This window comes from Suricata suricatta, chromosome 6, assembly GCF_006229205.1.
Source record: "Suricata suricatta isolate VVHF042 chromosome 6, meerkat_22Aug2017_6uvM2_HiC, whole genome shotgun sequence".
Classification (NCBI taxonomy): domain Eukaryota; kingdom Metazoa; phylum Chordata; class Mammalia; order Carnivora; family Herpestidae; genus Suricata; species Suricata suricatta.
Genome location: NC_043705.1, coordinates 92,218,885 through 92,242,775, shown reverse-complemented (window position 1 = coordinate 92,242,775; position 23,891 = coordinate 92,218,885). Strand labels below are relative to the sequence as shown.

General features: G+C 40.2%; 1 protein-coding gene across 1 annotated transcript in view; it reads left to right on the top strand.

Moving 5' to 3' along the window:
• TENM2 (teneurin transmembrane protein 2) overlaps positions 1–23,891 on the top strand; it is a 1,222,720-nt gene that overhangs the window by 835,473 nt on the left and 363,356 nt on the right. Inside the window, exon 7 of the mRNA XM_029942895.1 lies at positions 15,777–15,986. Coding sequence (XP_029798755.1) covers positions 15,777–15,986 — 210 coding nt within the window. The remainder of the gene's footprint in view (positions 1–15,776; positions 15,987–23,891) is intronic.

Sequence of the window (23,891 nt, the reverse complement as noted above, 5' to 3'; positions counted from 1 at the left end):
TTGTTTTCCATACAACACCCAGTGCTCTTCCCCTTAAGTGCCCTCCACCATCACCACCACCTCTTTTCCCCCCTCCCCCTTCCCCCTCAACCCTCAGTTCATTCTCAGCATTCAATAGTCTCTCAAGTTTTGCATCCCTCTCTCTCCCCAACTCTCTCTCTCTCCTCCGTTCCCCCTGGTTCTCCATTAGGTCTCTCTTCTTACCCCTTTTCAAGGCTCTAGACCTATAGGGCCTATAACCTATTAAATGATATCTTATACAAACATCAGTCTAAATTTCTTCCCTTGGGTAAATCCAGTTTCTCAATAAGGTTTTTGAGATGATATAAACCTGAGACACAATGGATGAATCAATCCAGATGTGATCACACGAACATAGACTAGAGTGGGACTCATTTTCTTATGCATCTTATACTATCTCATACTGCACACACTGTTTGGTCATGAAACTCTTCTGGGACACATGTTTACACACTGAGAAGACTCAGTGTTCTAAATAACATAGTTTGGAAAATAAGAGTGTACTATATGTTGGGCTTTATTTGAGGGTGGTAATTGTTTTATACATCTTTGATTAGAAGCATAGGATTATAGCCCATAAATATGATTTGTTGTGAAACCAGATTTTCTTCATCCCAACTTGAACTTTGGGCTTTCTATTTGTCCTTCAACTTGAACATTATTAAGAAGCACACAGGGGCGCCTAGGTGGCTCAGTTGGTTAAGCGTCCAACTTTGGCTCAGGTCATGATCTCACAATTTGTGGGTTCAAGCCCCATGTCAGGCTCTGTGCTGACAGCTAGCTCAGAGCCTGGAATCTGTCTTTGGATTCTGTGTCTCCCTTTCTTTCTGACCCTCCCCTGCTCTCAGGCTCTCGCTCTCGTGCGCTCGCTCTCTCTCTCTCTCGCTCTCTCAATAACAAATTTAAAAAACATCTAAAAAAAAGAGTGCAATTTGGTGAACAGGCTCTTGGACTCAGGTTACTAATTCAATGTGTTGTGTTAGAAAAGCCACTTTCTCTCCCTGAGCCATAGTTTTGTCATCAGTACAGTGAAATGATTGGTCCAGATAGTATCCGAGGTACCATCTATATCTAGCATTCAGTGGTCTAAAGCCAAAGCTTTCTTTGACTTTAATCCAGATTATTCTATGAATTATACTAATCTCATGAAACCAAGAGCAAGAGTTAGTGAAATAACTATTCTAAATAGAATCTTAGCAAAGGACATTAGCAGCAAGTTAACCCTAACCCCAGCTTCTAAGACTAACTGACATTGCAGAATTACACATTTGTGAAACATACTAGCCACAATTGTCTTTGCTTTTCCTCTGTACCATGTGGCAAGTTTTCATAAGAAAAGTAAGTGTCTGAGAATTTTTACATATGTTCACTTCAATCACACCACTTCTACCACACTGGGGTTCGCTAGTTGCCTGTACCTGTTTGATCCTGTCCTGAATTGCACATCATTGCATCACCTAACATGCAAGCTCTTCACTTACCTTAAATCTTTCAGCATTTCAGCCCTGGTCAGTGATGGTTTCTTTCCTGGCAATTGTGATTTTTTGAAAATAGTGTCAAAACAAATCATTTCCTTCTTTTACCTCCTGACAATCACTCAGTGGTTATGCCTTTTCCAGAAACACTGCCCTTGTCTCTCTTTATTGACTCTTCTTTTTTTTTTCTTCTCCACAGATTCCCTCACCTAATTTAAATTTCCCCTAGGAAGTTGGGTATACATTTCTTAGGGATGGGGAAAAAGAAACCATTTCCTAGTGCATGGTGATGTTTCAGAACCATGGAGAGCGATTCTGGATGGAGACTCCTGATAATCCATTTTAGTCAGATCTTGCCTGTGGTTTCCAGTCCTCATCTGGAATCCCACAGGTGGTGGAGATGACAAAACCCTACAAAGAATCTTTGCAGTAAGAACCATACTCTCCAGAGCTTAGGAGTCAAACTTTACACCATCTCATACAAAGAACAGATTGCATCTGGGCCCTGCTGCTGTCCTAATGTCAGCCTGTTTGGCATTTACCTTCCTCCCCCAGGCTGACCTCTGAAGATGGGGGCAGACTCTGGGGGCATTGTTCTGACTGTGCAAACGCTAAAGCCATTGTGTCGGCATGGGAGGGCTACCGGTTCCTTTCCAGCCCAACACTGTAATTTTATCAACTCTGGCTCAGAGAAACCTATATTTATAATGCTAATTAGGAGGGCACACATTTAATTTGAGTGGAAGACTGTATCTCGCTGAGCCTGATAGCACAGGGCTCAAGCGACAGCAGTCAGAGGCAAAGCAGGCCTTTCTCCCTTCTCCAAGTATTTGAAACAGGGCTTACTCTTGCCAAACAATTTCGCTGTTGGATTAAAAGACAGGGAGGGAGAGTGCTGAATATGCTGGAGCTCAGAAAACTTTGCATTTATCTCCCGCCTGCATAATATATTTCTCTGTGCACTGAGAAAACATGCCTCTTATGTTATCTAATTGTTTCCTGACACATTTAGCAACATTTCACACTCTTTAAAGTGACATTAACATTGCTGACAGTGGAGGTGCTTTCATTAGATGGGCTTTGAATTGTAGCCAGGATGCACTGCAGGTCTTCAAACAGGCTTGTAAAAGGCGAGAAAAGCATTATTTATGAAAATAGAGACTTCACCAACAGGGCCCGGTGGGTGAGTATTAATTTTGCTGACTCCAGTCAATTTAAGAACTGGTGTGTGTACACATGTGCACAGATGCACACACGAAACAACTTCTCATGAGCTGAACTAATACACCTTTGTCATCTAACTGGCCACTTGGCTGTTAGGCATTGTGAAAACCCTCTGAAACATCTCTCCTTCCACATCTTTCCAACCATAGCATAACACTGTGCTGTTTCAGACCCAGCTGTGTCACTGTGCACCCAGGCCTGAGGCTGTGTAGCTGAGAGGCTGGTGTATTTGGTAGGCATGATTATCATGCCCCCAGTGGTAGAGTTAATTCTCTGTCTTTTCTCCCTTAATGCTTCCTCTTTTCTAAGCCCCTCCCTTTTCTTCGTGTCTCCAGCTGTCTATATTAATGCATAGTTTTCCCTGAAATGTGTACTAAGTTAGCCTTCAGAGAACACTACCACATAGCACCTGCCTTTGCCGGCCGGCTGGAAGAGAGAAATGTGAAGATTCATTCTGACTTTCTTGAAAAAAAGGAAGCCAGGCTTAGAGAAGATGTAGAAGGTGTGAGTCAGGTTGTGAATTCCTGCTAGGATGTAACCTCACCTGTGATCTTTACCCGATTATTGATATCCATACTTGCTATGCAGGCAAAAGGGTATTTTGAAATTGTGGACTTTTAATGCTGAAGGAGAGCTCCCTACAGATTATTTTGTCACACCCACACTGCTGTCTCTTCTAATCTGCCTTCTCAGTTTATCCTAGCTGGAATCACTCACCATTCTCTCTTGACATCTTTAGTATTGCAATAACTCTGTATGTTTAACTGTAGAGATTTGAATTTGTATCGTGGCTTTGTTTATTACTTGCTGTGTGACTTTGGTCAAATCCCTTGACCTCTTTGAGCCTCAGTTTCCTCATCTGTAAAATGGGGATAATGATAGTACCTTCCAGTATTGTTGGAAGGGTTACATAAATTACAAACCAAGAAATGTGCTAAGCATACTGCCTAGAGCATTGTGAATGCTCAAAAACTTATAGTGATTACTATCCTCTTTCCCTGGAATACAGATTCAGTGTGGGTTTGATGTGGCTAACATATTACAAGTACAACAGTAGAAGTGTGTGCTCGGTACCTTAAAGGTGTTCAGAAGAACTTAAGGTTGTCAGTGAGAAGGAAATACCTTTCATGCAGAGGGAAGATGTGAAACTACTTCCTTACATTTCTTAAAAGTACTATGTGCTGTCATGTGATAGTACAGTAACATTGCATATGTTAACTGAGGCCTGGTAAGGTTAAGAAGTTTGCTCTAAATAATACAACTAGATAGCATCTTGTAGCCACAAAAAGGTTCCCTGGTCTCCTAAATCCAGTATTCCAACTATACAGCTAATGGGGATTTCTTAGGTACAAGGCAATGACTTTCAAATGATATTCAGAGAAGGAATGAGCTAATGTATAGGACATCCATGGCCTAAAAGACTAGACCTACTACCAGTCTAGTTTACGTGTTCCATTCCCATTCAAAATATTTCTATATATATGATGGGGATCTTTTCAGCCTTTCTGTTGGTTATGGGTGGTCAGATCCTAATATATTTCATCTTTAGCATCAAGGACCAATCAATGAGAAATAGATAGGGTTATGTGAGTGTAGGCAGCAGAGAGATGAAATAGTCCAGCATCTGCTGCCTAGAGCCCATGTTTTATCTTCATTGTCTCTAAGGCACATAGTGAAACATAGACTTATGGTTGAGAATCGTTTGCTACCTACAGACAAAACCTTTGAAAAAGAAAGCTTCCAATAATGAAAAATAAAACAATTACCATTTCCAGAAACTTATTATTTAATTTTCAAAATGTCCTAGAGGGAGACTAGAAAAACTACCTGATACCCTACTAATAGATGATGATAATACCTACAATTTACTTCAAAACATTTATATAATGTCTTAATATTTACACTAATTTGTGACATATACTTTATACACATTCTGCTTATCAAACACTGGAGCCTAGAGAAGTTAAGTGACTTATCTGAAATTACCCAGACTTGGTAACTAGGCTCTGCCAAGATTTGAACTTTATTCTGGTTTCAATGCCAACCATATTGTCATCAGTGATTGGTACTTCATCATTACAAAGGTTAATTAAATTCCATTGTCATTTCCTGTACAGTGTGCTATGAGCTCTAGATCCAAAATGCCTGGACTCAAATTCTTCCTCCCAACCAAACTGTCCCCTATGATCTTTAAAGTGAAGTTAATATTACCTATCCCAAAGGGTTGCTATAAGATTAAATATAATAATAATATATAAAGGAATAGAATGTAATGCCTAGCACACAAAGAGCTGAATAAATCTTAGTGATTAGATATTGTTATTTCCATATACCATGAACCCAGGAACTGAACATACAAGTAAGCTAGATTCCACATGTCATGGGGGAGATTCTTCAAGGCCCCTGGAAAATTAAGTTTTAGCACAGGCATGCAGTTTCTTTAAATCTTTCTTCAGCAGTTTTCCCCCCAACTAAGCTCTTTTGACAGTGTAACATAGGTTCATCCAACATATCTTCTGCATGTTATTCAGCTCAGACAGACAACTCCATAAGGGACTGCAACAATCATACAGTTCAGCACTTTGATCTTGTGTTCTTAGGTAGTGTTGGGTCACAGCTCCCCAACAGTTCCTAGGGTGGGAAACTTTTATTGTTAGGGTGGAATCATTTCTTACACAGGAGTTAGGTTCTAAGCTCAGTAGCTGATCTAAAGAAAATATGATCATACCACCACCCTGGAAAATTCGCTAGAAAGGTGCCACCTTGGAGACTGACATATTGTCTTTTAATAAATCTAACAGTTTTCTTTTTCTCCAGGTTTGTCACAGACTTCTAGGTCTTTATTTGAGCACCAGCCAAAGTAATAACCTAATATTCTAGCTACTTGGTTGGAAGTAGAAAACATATATTTAAAATCAGAATCCCTTCTTTCCAATAAAATGCTTACACACGGAGAAGCACCTAATACCCAAGACCAACAATCACAGCAGCCATCAGTAAAGTCAATGCTGTGTGCATATGATATACATTTTATAAATATTTGTGGAGTAAACTGTTGTAATCAACCAATCACACTGTTATTTTAATGCCTATAAGCTCTGGTCTGGGTGTTGTGTTATAAGGGTGTATAATCCACAGTCTATTTCCAGTCACAGTCTCATGGACAAGCTAGACATTTAGACAAATAGGTTACCATATCACAAGGACAGTTGACCCTTCAACAACATAGGTTTGAACAGTGCAGTTTCATTTATGTGCAGATGGTATTCAGTAAATATAGTCCAGTACTATAAATGTATTTTCCCTTATGATTTTCTTAACATTTCCTTTTTTCTAGCTTCCTTTGCTTTAAGAATATAGTGTATAATAGGTATAAATACAAAGTTATGTGTAATTGTTTGTTATTGGTTAGGCTTCTGGTCAGCAGTAGGCTATTAATCATTACAAGTAGTTAAGTCAAACATTACATGTGGATTTTTTACTGCATGGGTTATCTACATACCTAACTCCCATGTTATTTAAGAGTCAACTGTACAACAATAGAAGTTTGTGCTGGATACTTTTGGGCACGGTGATCTTTAAAAAAAGATTATACTTGAGCTGAGTCTTTAAGGAGGTGTTCAGGAGGAAGTTACTTCCAGTGAGAAGGGAATACCTACTGTGCACTGAGAGGGTTTGGAGGAGAGAAAGATAGGCATTCAATAGTATAGTAGCTTTGATGTGACTAGAGCATAGGGAATGGGAAGATCTGGCCATGCAAGAGTTGCAGCTTTATCTTGTAACCTGTAGATACTCTTGAAAGAAGAAGCATGATGTGAACAAATTTGTACAATCAGAAATATGTTAGCGCTTGTGTAGAGAGGAGAAACATAGGAGTGGGGGACACCAATAACTGGAAAGCTAGAGTCATAGTCTAGACTATACTGCCCAATGTGGCCACTGGCCATATATGGCTATGGCTATATAAACTTAAACTCACTTCCTCAAATGAACTAGCTACATTGCAAGGCCTCAATAGCTTCATGTGTTAAATATTGTAGACATAGAACATACCCCTCAACACAGAAAGTTCTATTGGACAGCACTGATCTAGACATCTACACATCACCAAAATAACAATGCCATTTCATCTTAAAGGATCTGGGTATATGTGTCAAGCAACTGGGATTTCTGTTCAGAAGGTATTTGAGGATTCTGTCACCACAGGTAAAGTGGATTTGTGTCTTATTCAATAGGGGAAGCTTCACAGGATCACTGTGTTTCCCCTGGCATTATGAATATGAAAGGGCTGGCATTAGAAAAGTATAGAAATCATGTTAGTTCAAAAATAAAGTCTATCTTCCATCTATAGCCTGATCTATATTTGACACTTTCCAAAGTGCAATGCTTCTAGGAAGATGTGACATATAAACATGCAAGTTGTTAGATGTAGTAGCAACACCCAAATGCATAGAGCCTCAAACTGTGAAGACAGTTCATGCTAGCTCTCATGAAAGAGGCCCTGTCACTGGGGCAAGTCCAACAGCCTGCCATTCTTCAAATAAATTATGTATAATAGCTTGTGGGAAATCAGGGTAGTTTTGTCAGGGCCATCTAAAAACACTTTGTTTCCAAGAAATGCTTAGCTGGGCTTTAGCGAGTTCAGTGAAGTGTGAGTGGGGAAGGCAATTAGGTCTTCTGTAAAAATAAGAACTTTAAACAAGGTGATATGGAATGAGTTAGGCTGATATCGCCTCATTGAGAAGACATGAGGGGTTATCATGAAAATTCCTCAGGTGAGGTTCAATAAGCTACAACTGAGTTGGAACATTCTCCCCCGAATCTCTTGCCTCTATGAAGACAGCCTGGCTATTTCATGACAAACAGATCTCCTAGCTCCAGAGAAAGGCATGCTATAATTTTCCTCAGCGACAACTTAGACTCAGCTTGAGGAAATTCTCCTGCTTTCTAACAGAAATGTCCCAATGACATGTAAGCTTATTTGCTTGAACTTTTCTTGTGGTGATGGGGGAGTGATCTGATTCTGGCTGAATCAAAATTTTCACATCTAATATCTGTCCAATTCTTCTCATTTGGAAAAAAGAGCTTAAGTATTGACCATGTAACATAAAGTATAGTAATCTAAAGCCATCACTCCTGCTGACCCAGGGTTTCTCAACCTCAGCACTGCTGACATTTGGGCCTGGAAATTCTTTACTGTGGAAAACTATTCTCTTCATTGTAAGATGTTTAGCAGTATCTCTGGTCTCTACCCACTATAGGCCAGTAGCATCCTCTCCCCACCTCAACAAATTGTGACAATCAAAATATCTCTAGACATTGCCAAATGTCCCTTAGGGAGCAAAATTGTCTCTTGTTAAGAATGACTGATACAACCTAACATTGGCACTAAATATAAGCAGACTGGTACAGGGAATACATAAAATATGATATCAGTATAAGATATAAATGTATATATGTCTCTATGTTAATTTAAGATGCTATATTCATTGTAGTCATCTGCATTCTACAATTATAATCAAAACTACTGTCTCTGTTCTTTTTTTAAAAATTGAAAATGTATATAAGAAGTTAGTACCCCTCGCCCTACTCCAAGATCAATGTATGTAAGGCCCAGCACCTGCTAGAAGGTAATCTGAGTTTCTCTCCAATACTGAGGACAAACAGCTACTATAGTGCATGCTTGATGGGTAACAAGTAGACAGCTACCTGCCTGTATCTCTCCTCTTCTCTTTAGAGATATTTAGGCAATATTCTTATAAATCTAGATACTTTCCACCACAACTGGTTTCTCTGGGATCCCACATATTTGATTTCTTGTGATTTAAAAGGAAGTGAGTCAGCTTACAGAACATGAAATTCTTATAATACTGGAGACAGAATCTGGAATCTATTTTCAGTTTTACTAAATAACTTTGTGACATTGGCCAAGTCATTTTCTCACTTGGGCTTGATGATGAGTTTTAGGCAGGATGTGTTTTGTTCTAAGTGACAGAAATCAACTCAAGCTGGCTTAAAGAACAAAACAACAAAAAATGAAGGTAGGGTAGAGAATAAATTAGTTCATATATTGAAAAGTTTAGTGGCACTGTTGCTTCAAGCCTGGCTGATTCTAGGTACTCTAATGATGCCATCAAGAATGTCTCTCCCTTCTTATCACATCTCTGCTTGCCCCCCTGTTGACTTCATTCTCAGGCAGCCTCTCACCTTGAGCAGTAAGATAGCTGTTTCAGCCTCAGCTTCTTCCAGAGCCTCCCTACCTATGGCACACCCATGCACACACAGCAGTTGTTTGTGAACAAAATGGAAACAATAAGCTGCAAGTTCATTAGCTCCCTCTAGACCCTTGTACCTATCATGTGTCAAACACAATTCTATTCTCTCCACTCTTCACAACAGTGTGTGAAGTTATCGTTGTTATCATCATGCCCAGAGAACTGAAATAAGTTACTGAAACTCATATAGAAAGTAGCACAACTCAGTCAGCCTGGCTCCAAAGTCTGTGCCTTTCTCTTCCTCACTTGGGCTTTGGAGGACAGAAACAATGAACAGGCCAAGAAGTTAGGAATGGGTTGCATAGTACACAGAAATACTTCATGCATGAAGGCAAAAGTGAACATTTGCAAAAGATCACATCCAGAGGAGTCCAAGGTTTCATTTGCGTCATGGTGGCAATTGAGAATGGAATAAATTATCAACTGCAGGCTTAGGAGTAACCTAAGTAGCTGTGGCAATTCACACACCTGAGTGGCCATCTTGCTTCTGACTCTCAGGTATATCTCTAGACAGTGTTGTAATAATTATGGAAGGAGTATAAATAAAACCCCTGAGTCTGATACTTAGTGCATAATATAGGCTAAACAGATGTGTGGTGGCTTCAGCCAAGTCCCTTCAACTGGAGGCAGGGAGTTAAGCTAAACTTTCAGGGTACCTTGTTTGTGCCTTTAATGGCAGTCACTATGGTTGCCATGCCCCAGTGCATCCCCGGAGCCCTTCGTACCTTGAAGAATGTCCCACCACACAGTCCTCCGCAAACCTCATGTGCAGAGCTAGGCATAACTCCAAAAACTGATGCATTTTCCTGCCACATGTTCTCATGGAACTCAAAAGCAAGCCCCTATTTCTAAAAAAATTGATTGATTACAAGCAAAAGGAAGGCAATATCCCAGATACTGGAATTATTTCTATTTACACAAATAGGTACCTCTCTCTTTAACCCCATCAAAAATAGGGGCCTCACAGACCTCAAACATTTGGAGAGGAAAACAGTGAGACAAATAAGCAGAAAGTACTAGGAAATGCCATTAAAACAGTTATTTGAATTCTCTAACCAACTGCTTAGTCTATGTTAATACAGTTATTTTGCAATACTAAACTTTAACTAAAAAGCTAAAGTTTTTTTATTAATTAATATTATTAATTAATAAAGTGTTTTTATTAAATTCTTGAACATACAAAGTCATTTAGAATTTCCAGTTTCTGGTCCACGAATTGCTTTCTCTCTTCACAAATTATTTGATATGAGTGGTCACTGTGGTAATTCCCAGGAGGAGCCTTGATTCTGCCCCTTTACCTCCCCTAGGATGACCTCACTGATACCTTCCCAAAGGTGACTGATGAGTTTAGGGTTCACATCCCATTCATTCGTTAGCAATTCTTGTCTGATGCAGAAATAGTAGAATGAACCATTCAAGGTTTGAGTTTTGGAATCAGATTGCCTGGATTCAAATCCAGTCATCTCTGCTGCGTGCTACCAGAGCAATGATAGGAAAGTTAGCCCATTCAAGCCTCTGATTTTTTCATCTGTGAATGGGGGTGATAATAGTACTTTTTTCATGGAAAAGTTGTATATGTTGAAAAGAAAATACATAATCTTTGCTCAGTTCTTAGCACAAAAGAAGATCTCATTTTTTAAGTGGTAATATAGCCACTGAAATTATTATTTTGGGTTTGCTTGTTGCTGGTATTGGGTTTTGTTGATTATTATTATTTTTTGTTTCTTTTTTTGTTTTCTTAGTGTCTCCTGATCAATTTGTCTGTTCCATCAAATATTCTGACACCCTATCACTACATAGATCAATCATGCATTGTCTACACAGATCATTTTAATATCTTCTTGCCATTAATCTTTTGAATGACAAAGAAACCAGTTGTTTTAAGTGAATTCAGGGAATTTATCTGCAGCATGGACCCTACCATAAATTAGTGAGTGTATTAACATTTGAGCAGAACAACAATTTCACAGATAATATTTACTTCTTTGGGGATGGAGGGGTGATTGTGGCCCTTCCTTGGAGAACTAAAGTTGGATCCAAATCAGATTAAGGAGGGAAAATGGTGCTGTAATTGAGATTATGGTAATTATAGCGGTGTTCCTTCAAATACAGATGGTGCATGATGAAGTTTTCAGGTATGGCCGATGCTGTTGGTGAATGAAGGCCTGGGTCATGGATGGGAAATAAGCTCTTAGCACCTTCTGTTTGACTCCTGGCAGATGACTTTCCTAATTGATTGTGAAGCTGTTTCCCACTGAACCCAGGGCTCCCCAGAATCCTTCTCAATGCAGCATTCCAAAACTACCAATCTATCTTAGTTAGCAAGGGAACTGCTTTGTCCAACTATAGGCCTTTTAAGCAAATATTTCATGAGTTGAAACTGTCTCAAAATCTTACTCATTTGGAAAAAGATAAATTAGTAAAATCTAAATTAGTCTCCATTTTCAAGATTGTGGGGGAACCCAATCACACAGATAATTAGTTAGACTTTGATTTACATGGGGATCTTGGAAAAGACACACACATACACACCCACACATACACAAGACCATATGAGTTTAATGAATGACATATTGCTGCCTTTGCATGTTTCCTCTTGCTGTTTTAACAGATTAATTAAACCCAGGTTCCCTCTATTTGCTGGGGACTCTCTAACATTCAAAGTAAAACTTCAGAAATAGTTTGGGGCTCAGAGAGCCTCTGTAGTGCATAAAGTAGGGAACCAGGTAAGTACATAACCCCTGGTTACATGCCCATCCCACACAAGGTATTTTAGTAAGAAATCATGGTCTATAAAGTGAGCCTGTATAAGTTCCAACTTTTCCCCCTGTACTTTGGAACCTGTTTGTGTCTGTACAGATGGTCTCTGTCAGTTGGAATAGTCGGGGGAAAAATGTAGCATAAGTGAACAAAATTAGCAAATGACATAGCAAACAGAGAACAGCATACAATTTGATTGGGGGCAGATCTAGGGACAGGGAAATTTCCCAAGTAATGGTAGGTACCATTAAGCAACTTAAGGAGTTACCAAAGTAACTGTGGATTTAACAAGTGGATTTAAAGGAGGCAGGGAAGGAACAGGAATCAGACAGTTCCATGATGTGTATTTCAATACATCGACATAACTCCGGTGCTTCCATTGTGGTATGACTGCTCTTCCATTGTCTGTATTTGTATAAATTAAAAAGCAGTTCTGTCTGTACTATATGAAATGAATTTATGCTGAATAACATTTCAAAAAGTTCATGTAAAGAGTGATTTCACAGCAACTATCATATCAGGAGCCTATAAAATTGTGCTTGAACTTCAGTTCCACCTCAGTCACTCAAAGGAATTTAAAAATTGGCTTCCAGCCATTCTTGTTCTTCAGCATACATTTCCAGATATTCCTCCACAATACAAACATTAAAGCCTATTGACTGTGAGTTAAAATCTGTTTTTACCAGAGTCTCACTTCTAAGTGAACATCAACACTGACTTCACAGTGTCCTGGTCAGGACACCTCCACATTCAGGAGCCTTGAAGAAGGCACAGGGTAACACTGCTATGAAGGAACCACTTTGAACTTCATAATAAAATTACAAGAAAAGCTTTGAACTCTTCCAGATGATAACCACTATAAATAACCATTTATTCAAAGAAACCCTTCTTACTTGAAATCATGAGAGTGCCTTGGGAGTAGGAGATGGGAAACAGGAAACATGATTTGGAAACCAACCCTCCCCCCTCCTTGTAGGTTGTCGCCGTCGCCGTCATCATCATCATCATCATCATCATCATCATCATCATCATCATCTTTTCTCCTCCTTTTCCATCAGCAGCAGCAGCAGCAGCATGCTGTTAGGGCAAACATGATATAGAGTGGTAGGATGGTGGATTTGGACACACACAAACCTGAGTTTGACTCCTGGTCCCTGTCACTTGCTATGCAATTTTACTGCTCTGTGCCGCAGTTTCTTTACTCACAAAATGGGGATTATAATAATTCTAACCTCATAGGATTATTTTGAGAAATAAATGAGATGCTATATATAAAGTGGCTGACACAGTGAGGGGCAGATAGTCATTACACAAAAACATTGGCAGTTAAAATACTAATGATGATGATAGTTGGTAGAGGGAGAAGTGTGAGAGAAGTATTAATTAAATGTTAGCCCCAATTCTGATGTAACTCTGATGTGTTCAGTCTACTTTTGTGAGAGCCTCTGGTAAGAACATCATGCTTTACATGACTTCCAAACTGTTATATATAAATTGATTTTTTCAAATCAAACTCCACTTATCCATTGTTCTATTTCAAGGATGATGACTTGTTAATTGTGTTACTGGACAGGAGCCCCTAACATTTGAGCTGTAAGAGTCTCTTATTCCCTGTCTCTTTATGCAACTTCCACCCTCAAAGTGGGTAACAGGCTAGTGGCTTGGTGGCTCGATGCTACTGTTTGTCATGTTTCCTCTCACCAGAGGTCCATCTTCTTTTGTTTCAAAGATTGTTCAGGCATCAACTTTCCCAGGAATTCTTGTTGGACTTTCCACCCTGACCTCTTACTGGCCAGGCTGGACCAAGTGTCCCTTTAATTCACCTCCACAACACCATGCCTCCTCTTTATCATGATGTACTTACCTGTCTGCCTCCCCCAGTAGGCTGTGACCCCTATGAGGGTAAGAATGATGTCTTATTTTTTATTTATTTATTTTGAGTGAGAGAGAAAGAAAGAGCACATGTTTGCACAAGCAGAGGAGAGGCAGAGAGGGAGGGAAAGAGAGAGAATACCAAGTAGGCTCCTCATTGTCAGCACAGAGCCGTAGGGAGGGCTCGATCTCATGAATCATGAGATCATGACATGAGCCAAAATCAAGAGCTGGGCACCTAAACGAGCCACCCAGGCCCTTGTCTTATTTTTATATTCTCAATATTGAATGGAGTATACATAAGAGTTGCTTATAAATTTTACTGAACCAAACTTATCTATCGATAAAATTTAATGCCCTGAGGAATAGATCAAGGAATACAATTGTAAAAGTGGAAACCAAAAAAATGGCATCCATTTGAGGTGCTGAAAACATATTCACATATGTGGTACATCTAAAAGCAGGAAACCACATTTCTTCTGACTCAGACATTTCTTGTCTGAGTTGAAACTGCAACCTGATTTCTTGGGTTTGCTTTCTCAATACCCTACCCTTCTTTCCACACCTCCAGCTCTAGGGCATATCCCGTGGGCTGCTAGTCTTGGCTCATTTTTTTGAGCTTCCCACATGAGCAAACCTGCATGCAAGCAATTGCAAGGACCCCAACATGTAAGGGTGAATCAGGTGAAAGTACACACAGCAATTATCTTCACTCAGCAATTTGGCTGCCAGGAGCTCCCTGCTATGTGAAAGAGAGGTTGCAGCAGGCTTCTGCATGGTAGATCTTTCTGACCCTCCAGCAGCTCCAAGTGACTGCCCACCACCTGGTGGGCTAGTTGTTCCTCCTCCTGCCTGGAGTAGCCATGCTTTGTAGGAATTCCCCCATGGTACGCAAAACAAAACAAGAACAAAACAGTGATGGTGGAGGAGAGAGTGGGGTCATTAGCCAGTTTTTTAGGATGCAAATGTGTGGCCTTTTCTACCTCTACCCTAAACCAATTTGGTTGCTCATTCATCCCACAGGTACTATTCCTTAGGAAATTACTGAGGGTACAGGGGTGAATAATGTAGGCAGATGTCCACCTTCAGATAATAATAAAAGCCATGAAGAAATTTAAACAGGCTAATAGGATAGAGGGCATAGGTGAGAGACTTTCATGAAGGCAAGCAGGAAAAGTTTGAAGAGAAGGAGCAGGCTTGTGAATATCAGTGAGATGGCAGGTGGAGACAGTATTCCACACAGGGAACAGGAAATGTAAAGACTCAGAATGATATGGCATGTTCAAGCAACAGAAGTAAAGATGGCCACATTGGCTGGAGAATAATAGGGCAAGTAGAGGGCCACTATTGGAGGTAAGGTGGAAGAAACAGCTTGTGCTAGAAGAGACAAAATACGTAGATCATCACAAGGAGCTTTGGTTTCTTTCAACATGTAGTGGAAAGCCTTTGAAGGGTTCCAAGCAGGAGAGTGATGACACCTGATTTCTGTCTTGAAAATACTATGCTGGGGGCGCCCGGGTGGCTCAGTCAGTTGAGTATCTGACTTCAGCTCAGGTCATGATCTCACAGTTCATGAGTTCAAGCTGTGTCAGGCTCTCTGCTGTCAGCACAGAGTCCCCTTCAGATCCAATGTCCCCCTCTATCTCTCCCTTTCTCTCACTCATGCTTGCACTCACTCTCTCAAAAATAAACATTAAATATATATATTATTCTGGCTGCTTAGAGAAGGGATGTGGACAGTAGGGAGTAGATGGGTGTACGGGGCTATGGCAAGAGAGGAAGCAGGGAAACCAGTAAAGGAGAGTCCAGGGTGAGATTATAGAGAATTACAGTAGGGCTGTAACAGGGAAGGTAGAAAGTAATGGATGTTTTCCTGACTGATTGCATTCAGTCCTATAGATGGATATTTTTATTCATGCCCATTTTGTGAAATATGTAGCTATCTGCAGAATGAATTTGGACATTTGGAGAAACATCAAACCACTCGAAAAAATACATTTGAAGCATTTCTTTCTTTTTTTCTTTCTTTCTTTCTTTCTTTCTTTTTTTTTTTGGATATTTATATTGTGAGGTGGTTTCAATGTTATTTTCTCTGGATGCTCTCATGACACTCATTGCTGACCTTTGACCCCTCTGTCCTCTTTCCCAGGTCGTCCCATTCCACCTACATCCTCGTCTAGCCTCCTCCCATCTGCTCAGCTGCCTAGCTCCCATAATCCTCCACCAGTTAGCTGCCAGATGCCATTGCTAGACAGCAACACCTCCCATCAAATCATGGACACCAATCCTGATGAGGAGTTCTCCCCCAATTCATACCTGCTCAGAGCATGCTCAGGGCCCCAGCAAGCCTCCAGCAGTGGTAAGGAAACTGTGCTGTCTGAATGTGCGGTGTTGCCTACGTGACATTCTCATGTCTCCGGCCAAATGACAACTCTGACTCAAGGGCTGGGCAGAAGGTGGTGTGGGCAGCATCAGGTGAAATATGTTTGTTGCTTTGTGGCATTGCAGTTCCAGGATACATTTATTGAAGGTCGCAGTTACTGAAGAGGTTTTGCTTATCTTAACCGGGCTTGAGCCTCCTTCAGTGAGAGGAATTTGCCTACTGCTGCACATGAGGGCACTCAGGTCTCAAAGGTGAAGTGCAGAGAGACAATGGAATATTGAATTTTGTATTACTACCGTTCTGGTCATAGCCGAGTGACCCTGGACACCCTCACGTGCCCAATTTGTGTGCATTTCAGATCTCTTGCTTTTTGATGGTTGGCTTCTGACTTTTTCTTGCTTGCTTGTTTAGATGATTTTGTGATTAAAATGCATTCCCTTGACATGAATACTGAATGCCTTGCCAAGTCTAAAGTGTTCGGGGGGTGACCTCTCCTATAACCTCAACATGTGCCACTTCACTTGAATTTAACAAGCTGATCACATGGTACCATGATAAATATTGCCTTGAAAGCTCTAGTTCTCCTGGTGGTTTTCACCTCCACAGAGCAGAGGAAGTGGTCACAAGGTTCTGTGCCACCTTTGAGGATTTTTTTGGCTACTACTGCAGCTCCCAGTCTCCAGATCTTAGGTAAAAATGTCCTGGAGTCAGCAATAATCATGCCTTATTTTGATGTCTTGTTGGTGAAATGTTCATGAAACACACAAACATAGGAGTGGGCAACATCTAGGGTTAAGTATCCAATGGCCCAAGGAGAGACATTTGCAGAAATAAATTGCTCCTGACCCAAATGGAGTTATCTTCTCTATTTGCCACTCATGATGTTAATTAACATGTCCTATCAAAGGCAATAAGGAACTTTCCATGCCAAGAGTGCATTTTGGTGAGGTTGTGTTTAGGCTTCATCCATGAGAATGTGCCACCACCGGCCTCAACCCTTGCATTAGAGAGGACCTCCCAAATACACTGAAGAGGATTCATTCTGAAGATGGCATGATGGACTGCTCCCTACGATGGCCCGTGCCCTTCTTCAAAGCCAGGCCCGATATATTTAGTAAACTCGTATTCTTTTTCAAAAAAATTACCTAATCAAATCTCTCATCAAATGAGCAATCCATTGTTGATATTATGGAGGCCTTTAATCTACCATAAATCTTTATTAGAACTCATCAGAGCTTCTAGTTTGAGAGAAATGTGATTATGGCACTCTTAAAATGACATTACATCATTGGGGTGATTGGTTTATCATTTGGAGAAGAGACATCAATCATAACTAGCATAACCACACAGTAAATGAATTCAACCTTTCTACCACGGAACAATGACACTGTAATTGCTCAAAATCAGGCTTAAAATGAAATCGGAAAATGCTCTTTCTTCAAATGTGATGTTAACTTAATGGAATATATTATGAAAAATCATGTTTGAGGAAATTCTATATAATTAAAAATATGTGGAAATATATTCCCTTTTTCCTTTCATCGGAACCTGATTTTAGCTACAGAACCATTTTTTGCTGTAGAGATTATGTTGCATTTAATTGAACTATCCTCGCTTATGTTTTGCTGCTTTTTATTTCATACTATGTAATCGTGATGAATATTGTATTATGAAGGACAAGAGGCTTTTGAAATGAGGTGCACCTGCTGATAGCTTTTTAAAAACAGACAATTATTAGGGAGAAAATGAGCTTTTAAAAACTATATCCTTTTATGCATATATGGATAGCCAGGCAAAGATGATTTCCATAAGAGAGGTCAGTTTGTATCTCAGGGCCATCCAGAATGTTTCTCAGTGATAACACTGAGTGATTTATTTTCCTTTTTGACATTGTATCAGATTGTAAGTTGTTGATAAGGTATTTTTGTTGGCTTTCTGCCTAATCAAGACCTCATTTTGGTGGACACAACAGTTCTGTGTGTTTGGAGTCAAACTTATCCATTTTTCATCACTCACATCAATTTGTTCAGCTCACTTAAGATTGATAGCAATTTAAGCTTCAGTAACAGGGGAGGATACTGCAGAACATTTGAGGGTCCATTTTCATCCCAAACAAGAGCTATATGGATATGATTTCTTCACCTGAGAGGTGAAGACCCAATTGGGCAATACCCTTGTTTTCAGCAGCTACTTATGTGAAAACTTGTTAAAGCCCTGGCCAGGAGGCAGTCATTCAAAATTCTTGACTCTGGCTTAGCTAAGTGAGTGCAAATCAAGTACAAATATGTGTACTCCTAAGTGTGTGTGTGTGTGCCTTGTGGAATGGATTTGGGGTCTAGGGTGGTTTGGAGATTCTATCAAGATCTGAATGCAGTTGCCATGAATTTAGATTTGACATAAAAGATTGAAAATAGAGTTTAACACAGAAGATGCAAAGTACAGAGCTGTGCCTGGGTGTTCTCAATTAAATTTGATGAGAGGGGTTGGATTTTCTGTAGGTGTCTTGGCACAAACAAAATGACCAGGTGATTGGTTGTGTTACATTTAGCTGGTTAATTACACAGAATTTTTTTAAGTTGGTTTCTTGTCAGTGACCTTGTATTCTGAAAATCTGATATTAATTTGATCTTTGTCTCTTAGATGAAATAAAACCTCTTCCAACATATTCAGCCCATACATGACAGTAAAAAAAATGTGTCCTCTTATTGTTACTGTTAATACTTGACATTAGTGAAGCCCATCATTAGGAGAGTTGCTGTGCACATTTCCTGCCCCAAAAGCCTCTGTTCCAAAGAGACAACCCAGACATAAACTATACAACTAAAATGTTTTAGACAACATGAAAACATCCTCAAAGCAACAACAAAACTTCACCTTTATGACTTGACTGTCATTATTTTCTATGACTGTAGTGCATTTTTTAGTGGACAGTACTAAAACCTCAGCACCTCTGGAGCCAAATTGCTCCCTCAATCTATGCCAGTTGAACAGATACCCACGTATGGCTGGTGAGATGTTTGAAGAGTGGTGTTTTCCTTTCCCTTCAAGCATTTTCTTCCAGGTAGCTGAGCTCTGGCAAGTGGCTCATCCTGTGTTCTGACCTTCTGCCAGGGCTGGTTGGCTGCAGAGATGTTTCTTGTATACAAAAGCATAATTTCAAATCCTATGAAATAACTCATCTGGAAAAAAATCTGGTTCCCAGCAGTAGCATAATGGAGGCCCCTGCAGATGGAAGACTAAGACAACCTTCCAAATCAGAATAGGGTCTGCAGTTAGCTATTAGCATATGAGGCAAAAAATATACGTGCAGCCACATTATAATCTAAAAACATTGGCTCACCTCCCCTCTCATAAAAGATTACGTTTTGGGTTTTTTTAAGTCTAAATAAAGGGTTTGGGACCCTCATTAGTAACATCAAACTATACAGTAGGAATGTAAAAAGGAAGCCTCTGTCAGGACCCTTTCGCTTGGTCCTATGTGGCAAAGGAGATAATCTCAGTCGGAGAGTCTCATTTTTGTGCATTAAAGGTGCCCCAAGCCCTTTTAACAAATACCATAAAGTTTGATAGCTTATAACATTTTTTACTGGAAAACTCTAATTAGATGACACAGTAAGAGTGAAGGAAAAAATGTATGGGGAGTAAGGTGGGAAACATGTACAGGCTCATTTGTAAAGTCCTGTTCCATTATTTCAGATAGGCAGAAAACTTGATTCTAAGCTTCCTAGAAACCAAAGCAAAAAGGAAAACTCATTTAGGACAAGATGCATAACACTCATGAGATGAAAACAAATCACCTGCTTCAGGGAAATTCTACATATCCTCATAGGGAGGCCAGACAGAAATTTTTCTTGGAAGAGATGATGTGTGCATCCCAGATGACTGAATTCTCAGTACCATGCCATAATACATATGCTAAAGAATTTCCCGTCAAAACTTCTTGTAAATGTCCCCCACATAAGCCATAGAAAACACTTGCAGTTAAAAGACAATTCTACACATGTCCAAACATTGCACAGCCCAGGGATAAAACTTGATCCATAGATAAACCTTAGTTTTACTGAAGGGCCATGTATACTGTATTCCCAGAGACAAGAGACCTTAAATATCATTGCTCATAACTAAATTTTTCCAGGAATTAACCGACTGTAAGATTATAGTTAGACCTATAAAAACAGATGTTCTCTGCTACAAATTTGTCTGGATAGCCAGAGATATGTTAGAACTTCTATCTTCTGATGAAAAAGAAAGCACACCATTCCAGGATGGCCCACCCATCATCCACTGAGTTGGATTTGGGACAAGCAAAAAGGGGGTCCCCAAAATTTTTCTTAAGCTCCTGAAACAACTTCTTCCTTATTATAATTTAGGTTTGAGCAATTTTTTTCCCTCTAATATACTATAAATTGCCTTGCCCTCTTAAGCAGCTATGCTCAGTGTAATTTAATTTAGTTTTGGATTTTCTGAAGAGCTCACAGCAATTACTATGCACATTGATGATTGCACTATGCTGATAACACTGACTCCTTTTTTAAAGTCATTGTACAGTGTGAGGTGCTTTGCCCCCTCTCCGAATGTCCTGCATTTTAACTTCATCTTCTGTCCTTTGTAGGCTCTTCTCTCTCCTCCACTTAACTCCATCATGCAGAGATCTCCACCACAGGGTTTCTGATCTCAGATTCATAGCAGATGCTCAATATTTAATTAATTAATTAATGTCTTTAGTAACTCTCTTGATTTTATTAATTGACTAATTTTTATCATGTATGATGGGGAAAAATGGATAATTAAAAGGAAGGAGGGCAGATCAGAATGTCTCTACATGGAGGGATATACTTATTTTAGAAAACATATTCAATAGACCTATTTTGTGTCATGTTTTGGCCGTTTTTAGGCACTTTAGAACCTTATAGTTCATCTTTAAATGAGGTGGTTTTGAAAAACCCTGCTTGGGCATGTCATAGTGGCAGGGCTGGTGCAGAGAACTGGGTGGATGCTCTGGGTAGGACTCCTGACCAGAGAGGCTACACCTGTCTGGGAAAGACTCCCTTTCTCACCTGTGATCTTAGGGTCTGGAAATCAAGACCCAGCGTCATTCCTTTTAGCACAGTGAATTGTTTTGTGCCTGAACCACTTGGTTACAAATTCTTCCCTAGTTCAACTTGGCTATCTGAGCCAGATGTTCAGAAGTCCCTGTGACCCCTTCCTGGGGCCCGGGCAGTGATTGGCCCTGGCCACTTCTCCTCCAGAGGAGTTCCCAGCCCATTGGACAGTTCAGCCAGCAAGTCCAACGTGCTGTTTCTCGAGGCTAAGCACTGCATATACTGTTTTTCATTTACTGTTATGTGACCCTCTCCCCACCACCACATACCAAGGCAGTAAGGTTTGCCATTGTGCCCATTTTATTGATGAGACAACTGAGGCACAGAGAAGTTAAATAATTTGCCCAAATCACAAAGCTGCGAAATGAATAACCTAGGTTTCAAATCCAACTCTCCTAATTTCAGAAACTTTTTTCTCACTCCTCTCTTAAATGTTAAAATATTTGTGTAGCTCAATGAGATACACAGAATACAATGAAAACAATATATTAAGGGGCATGGGTTACAGTTTTTTTAAAGGCTGAAGAAATGAAGACAAAAGCACACAATACCTTTCAACTTCTCTGCTTAAAAAGAACTCATATTCCCACACTCTTCCCCTAGAGTTTGGTTCAGTATATTTCAGAGGGGTTTAGGAACTGTGACTTTATGGCTCCCTTCAAGTGTTCTTCTGGTCTGATAAGTTTAGGAATCATGGACTTAATGGGGCAGCTCTGAAATGGAAGTTGGTGAACTCCGGTGTTCTCTGCGCTGTCTCTGATTCACAGCTTGATCTTTGGCAAATCATTCAATTATCCTGTGCTTCTGCTTCCCTACCTGTCAAGGTTGTCCTTTGGCCCAAAAGTTCTCTAAGTTACCGTTCTTGCTCTGACATTCTTTTTTGTAAGGTCCTTGTGCCCAGCTTGACCAGACTGTCCCAGATATAGTCCCCCAACCCCTCCTCCTGGATAGTGTGGATTCTGCTCCACCCTCAAGGTCACTGACAGTATAGACCTACAGTCATGCAAAGCAGCTCCATGCAGTTTTCTTGCAGAAGATGAGAAGATGATCTGGGGCCCTGTTACACTTAGCTGAAAAATGTTAAAAGCAATTCCCACAGCAAGTGGAAAAAGCTTGGTGCCTCCAGCACTGACCTAGGCTCCTAGAAATTCACACTGGCCTCCAAAACAGTGTCTCACACCCTGAGAATCAGGAAATGATGGTTCTCAAGACTCCTCCCTGACTCTGGTAACTGGCCCAGGAGTACAGCAAACAGAGATCAGACGTTTTCTTTTCTCATGTGCGTTCTTGCAATACAGATACACTCTTTGATTGAAGGCCCTGCAGTTTCCAGCCCAGCTAAGGTTGGAACGGCTTTTCTGTACCATGGTGCAAATGAGAACACAGCCGAGATGGACAGGTAATTCCTTTGGAGATGCGTAGCATAGAAGTGACATATGGCACAGAACTGCTCCTCCTCAGCAAATAATCTTGCTATTGACAAAATTCCCAAGATCGATAAGCATTGTGTACATTCTTCCTCTCTATCTCTGTCCCTGCTCCTTGGTACATACACAAGGAGGTCCTGGGCAAGCCCAGAGAATAGGAGCTATATGCCACATCTTAACGGTTTCCTGCCCTAACAGCTTTTATCCAGAGCTTCAGCTTCTCCCAAAGTCCCTTAAAAACTGCAGTTAATCTTAAGTAGCTTCCTGCATACCATTCAATAGCCATTTTAAAGTGTGGCCCCAAACCCTTATTAGAGATACCTCAATTCTCTGTTGAATGAAAAAATAGATTTCATTTACCAATGTGCAGTTTCAACAGAAGTTAGAGTCCTAGTCCCTGCTAAATCTTTTGACTTCTCCCCAAAGTAATACCAAGTAACCGTAATTTTAAGAGTTGGACTCTGAGCTCTGTCCTACTTGGATTCAAGTTAGAGCTCAGCCACTTTCTAACACAGTAATCTTGAGCAACATAATCTAGGTCTCCTTTTTTTTTCTTTTTTACCTGTAAAACAGTGGTAAAAGTAATCAAGCTTCTCCAGTTGTCATAGTAAATGGCACTTTTTTGCATTAAATATCTTGAAAAGAGAATTACACAGTTGAGCAAAGGTCAGGTTTAATACTATTTTTTTTAGCTTAGCTAACACTTATTGTAGTCATATATAGGTAACTAGAAATCTTCCAATTCTACCATTTTTAAAATAGTATTTGAGGGAGAGCATAAGCAGGGGAGGGACAGATAGAGGGAGGGGGACAGAGGATCTGAAGCAGGCTTTGTGCTGACAGCAGCAAGCCCATTGTGGGGCTTAAACTCAGAAACTGTGAGATCATGACCTGAGCCAAAGTTGGATGCTCAAACGACTGAGCCGCCCAGGTGCCTCCCATTTTTACTATTTTCAAGCATACAGTTCTATGACATTAAATGCATTTACACTATTTTAACCATCCCTACCACCCCTCTCCAAACATCTTAATCTTCCCTAACAGAAACTTTGGGCTCATAAAACACTAACTCACTCCTCTCCCCACCCCATCTCCTGGAACCACCATATTATTTTGTCTCTATTAAGTCGGACTACTCTAGGTACCTCCCAGAAGCGGAAGCACACTTATTTCACAGTGTATTCAAGATTCATCCATATTACAGCATGTGTCAGAACTTCCTACCTTGTTAAGATTGAACAATCTTTTGTATCTCTATGCCAGATTTTGTTTATTCATGCGTTGGTCAATGGACACTTGGGTTATTTCCACCTTTTGGCTCTTGTGAATAATGCTGCTATGAACTTGGGTGT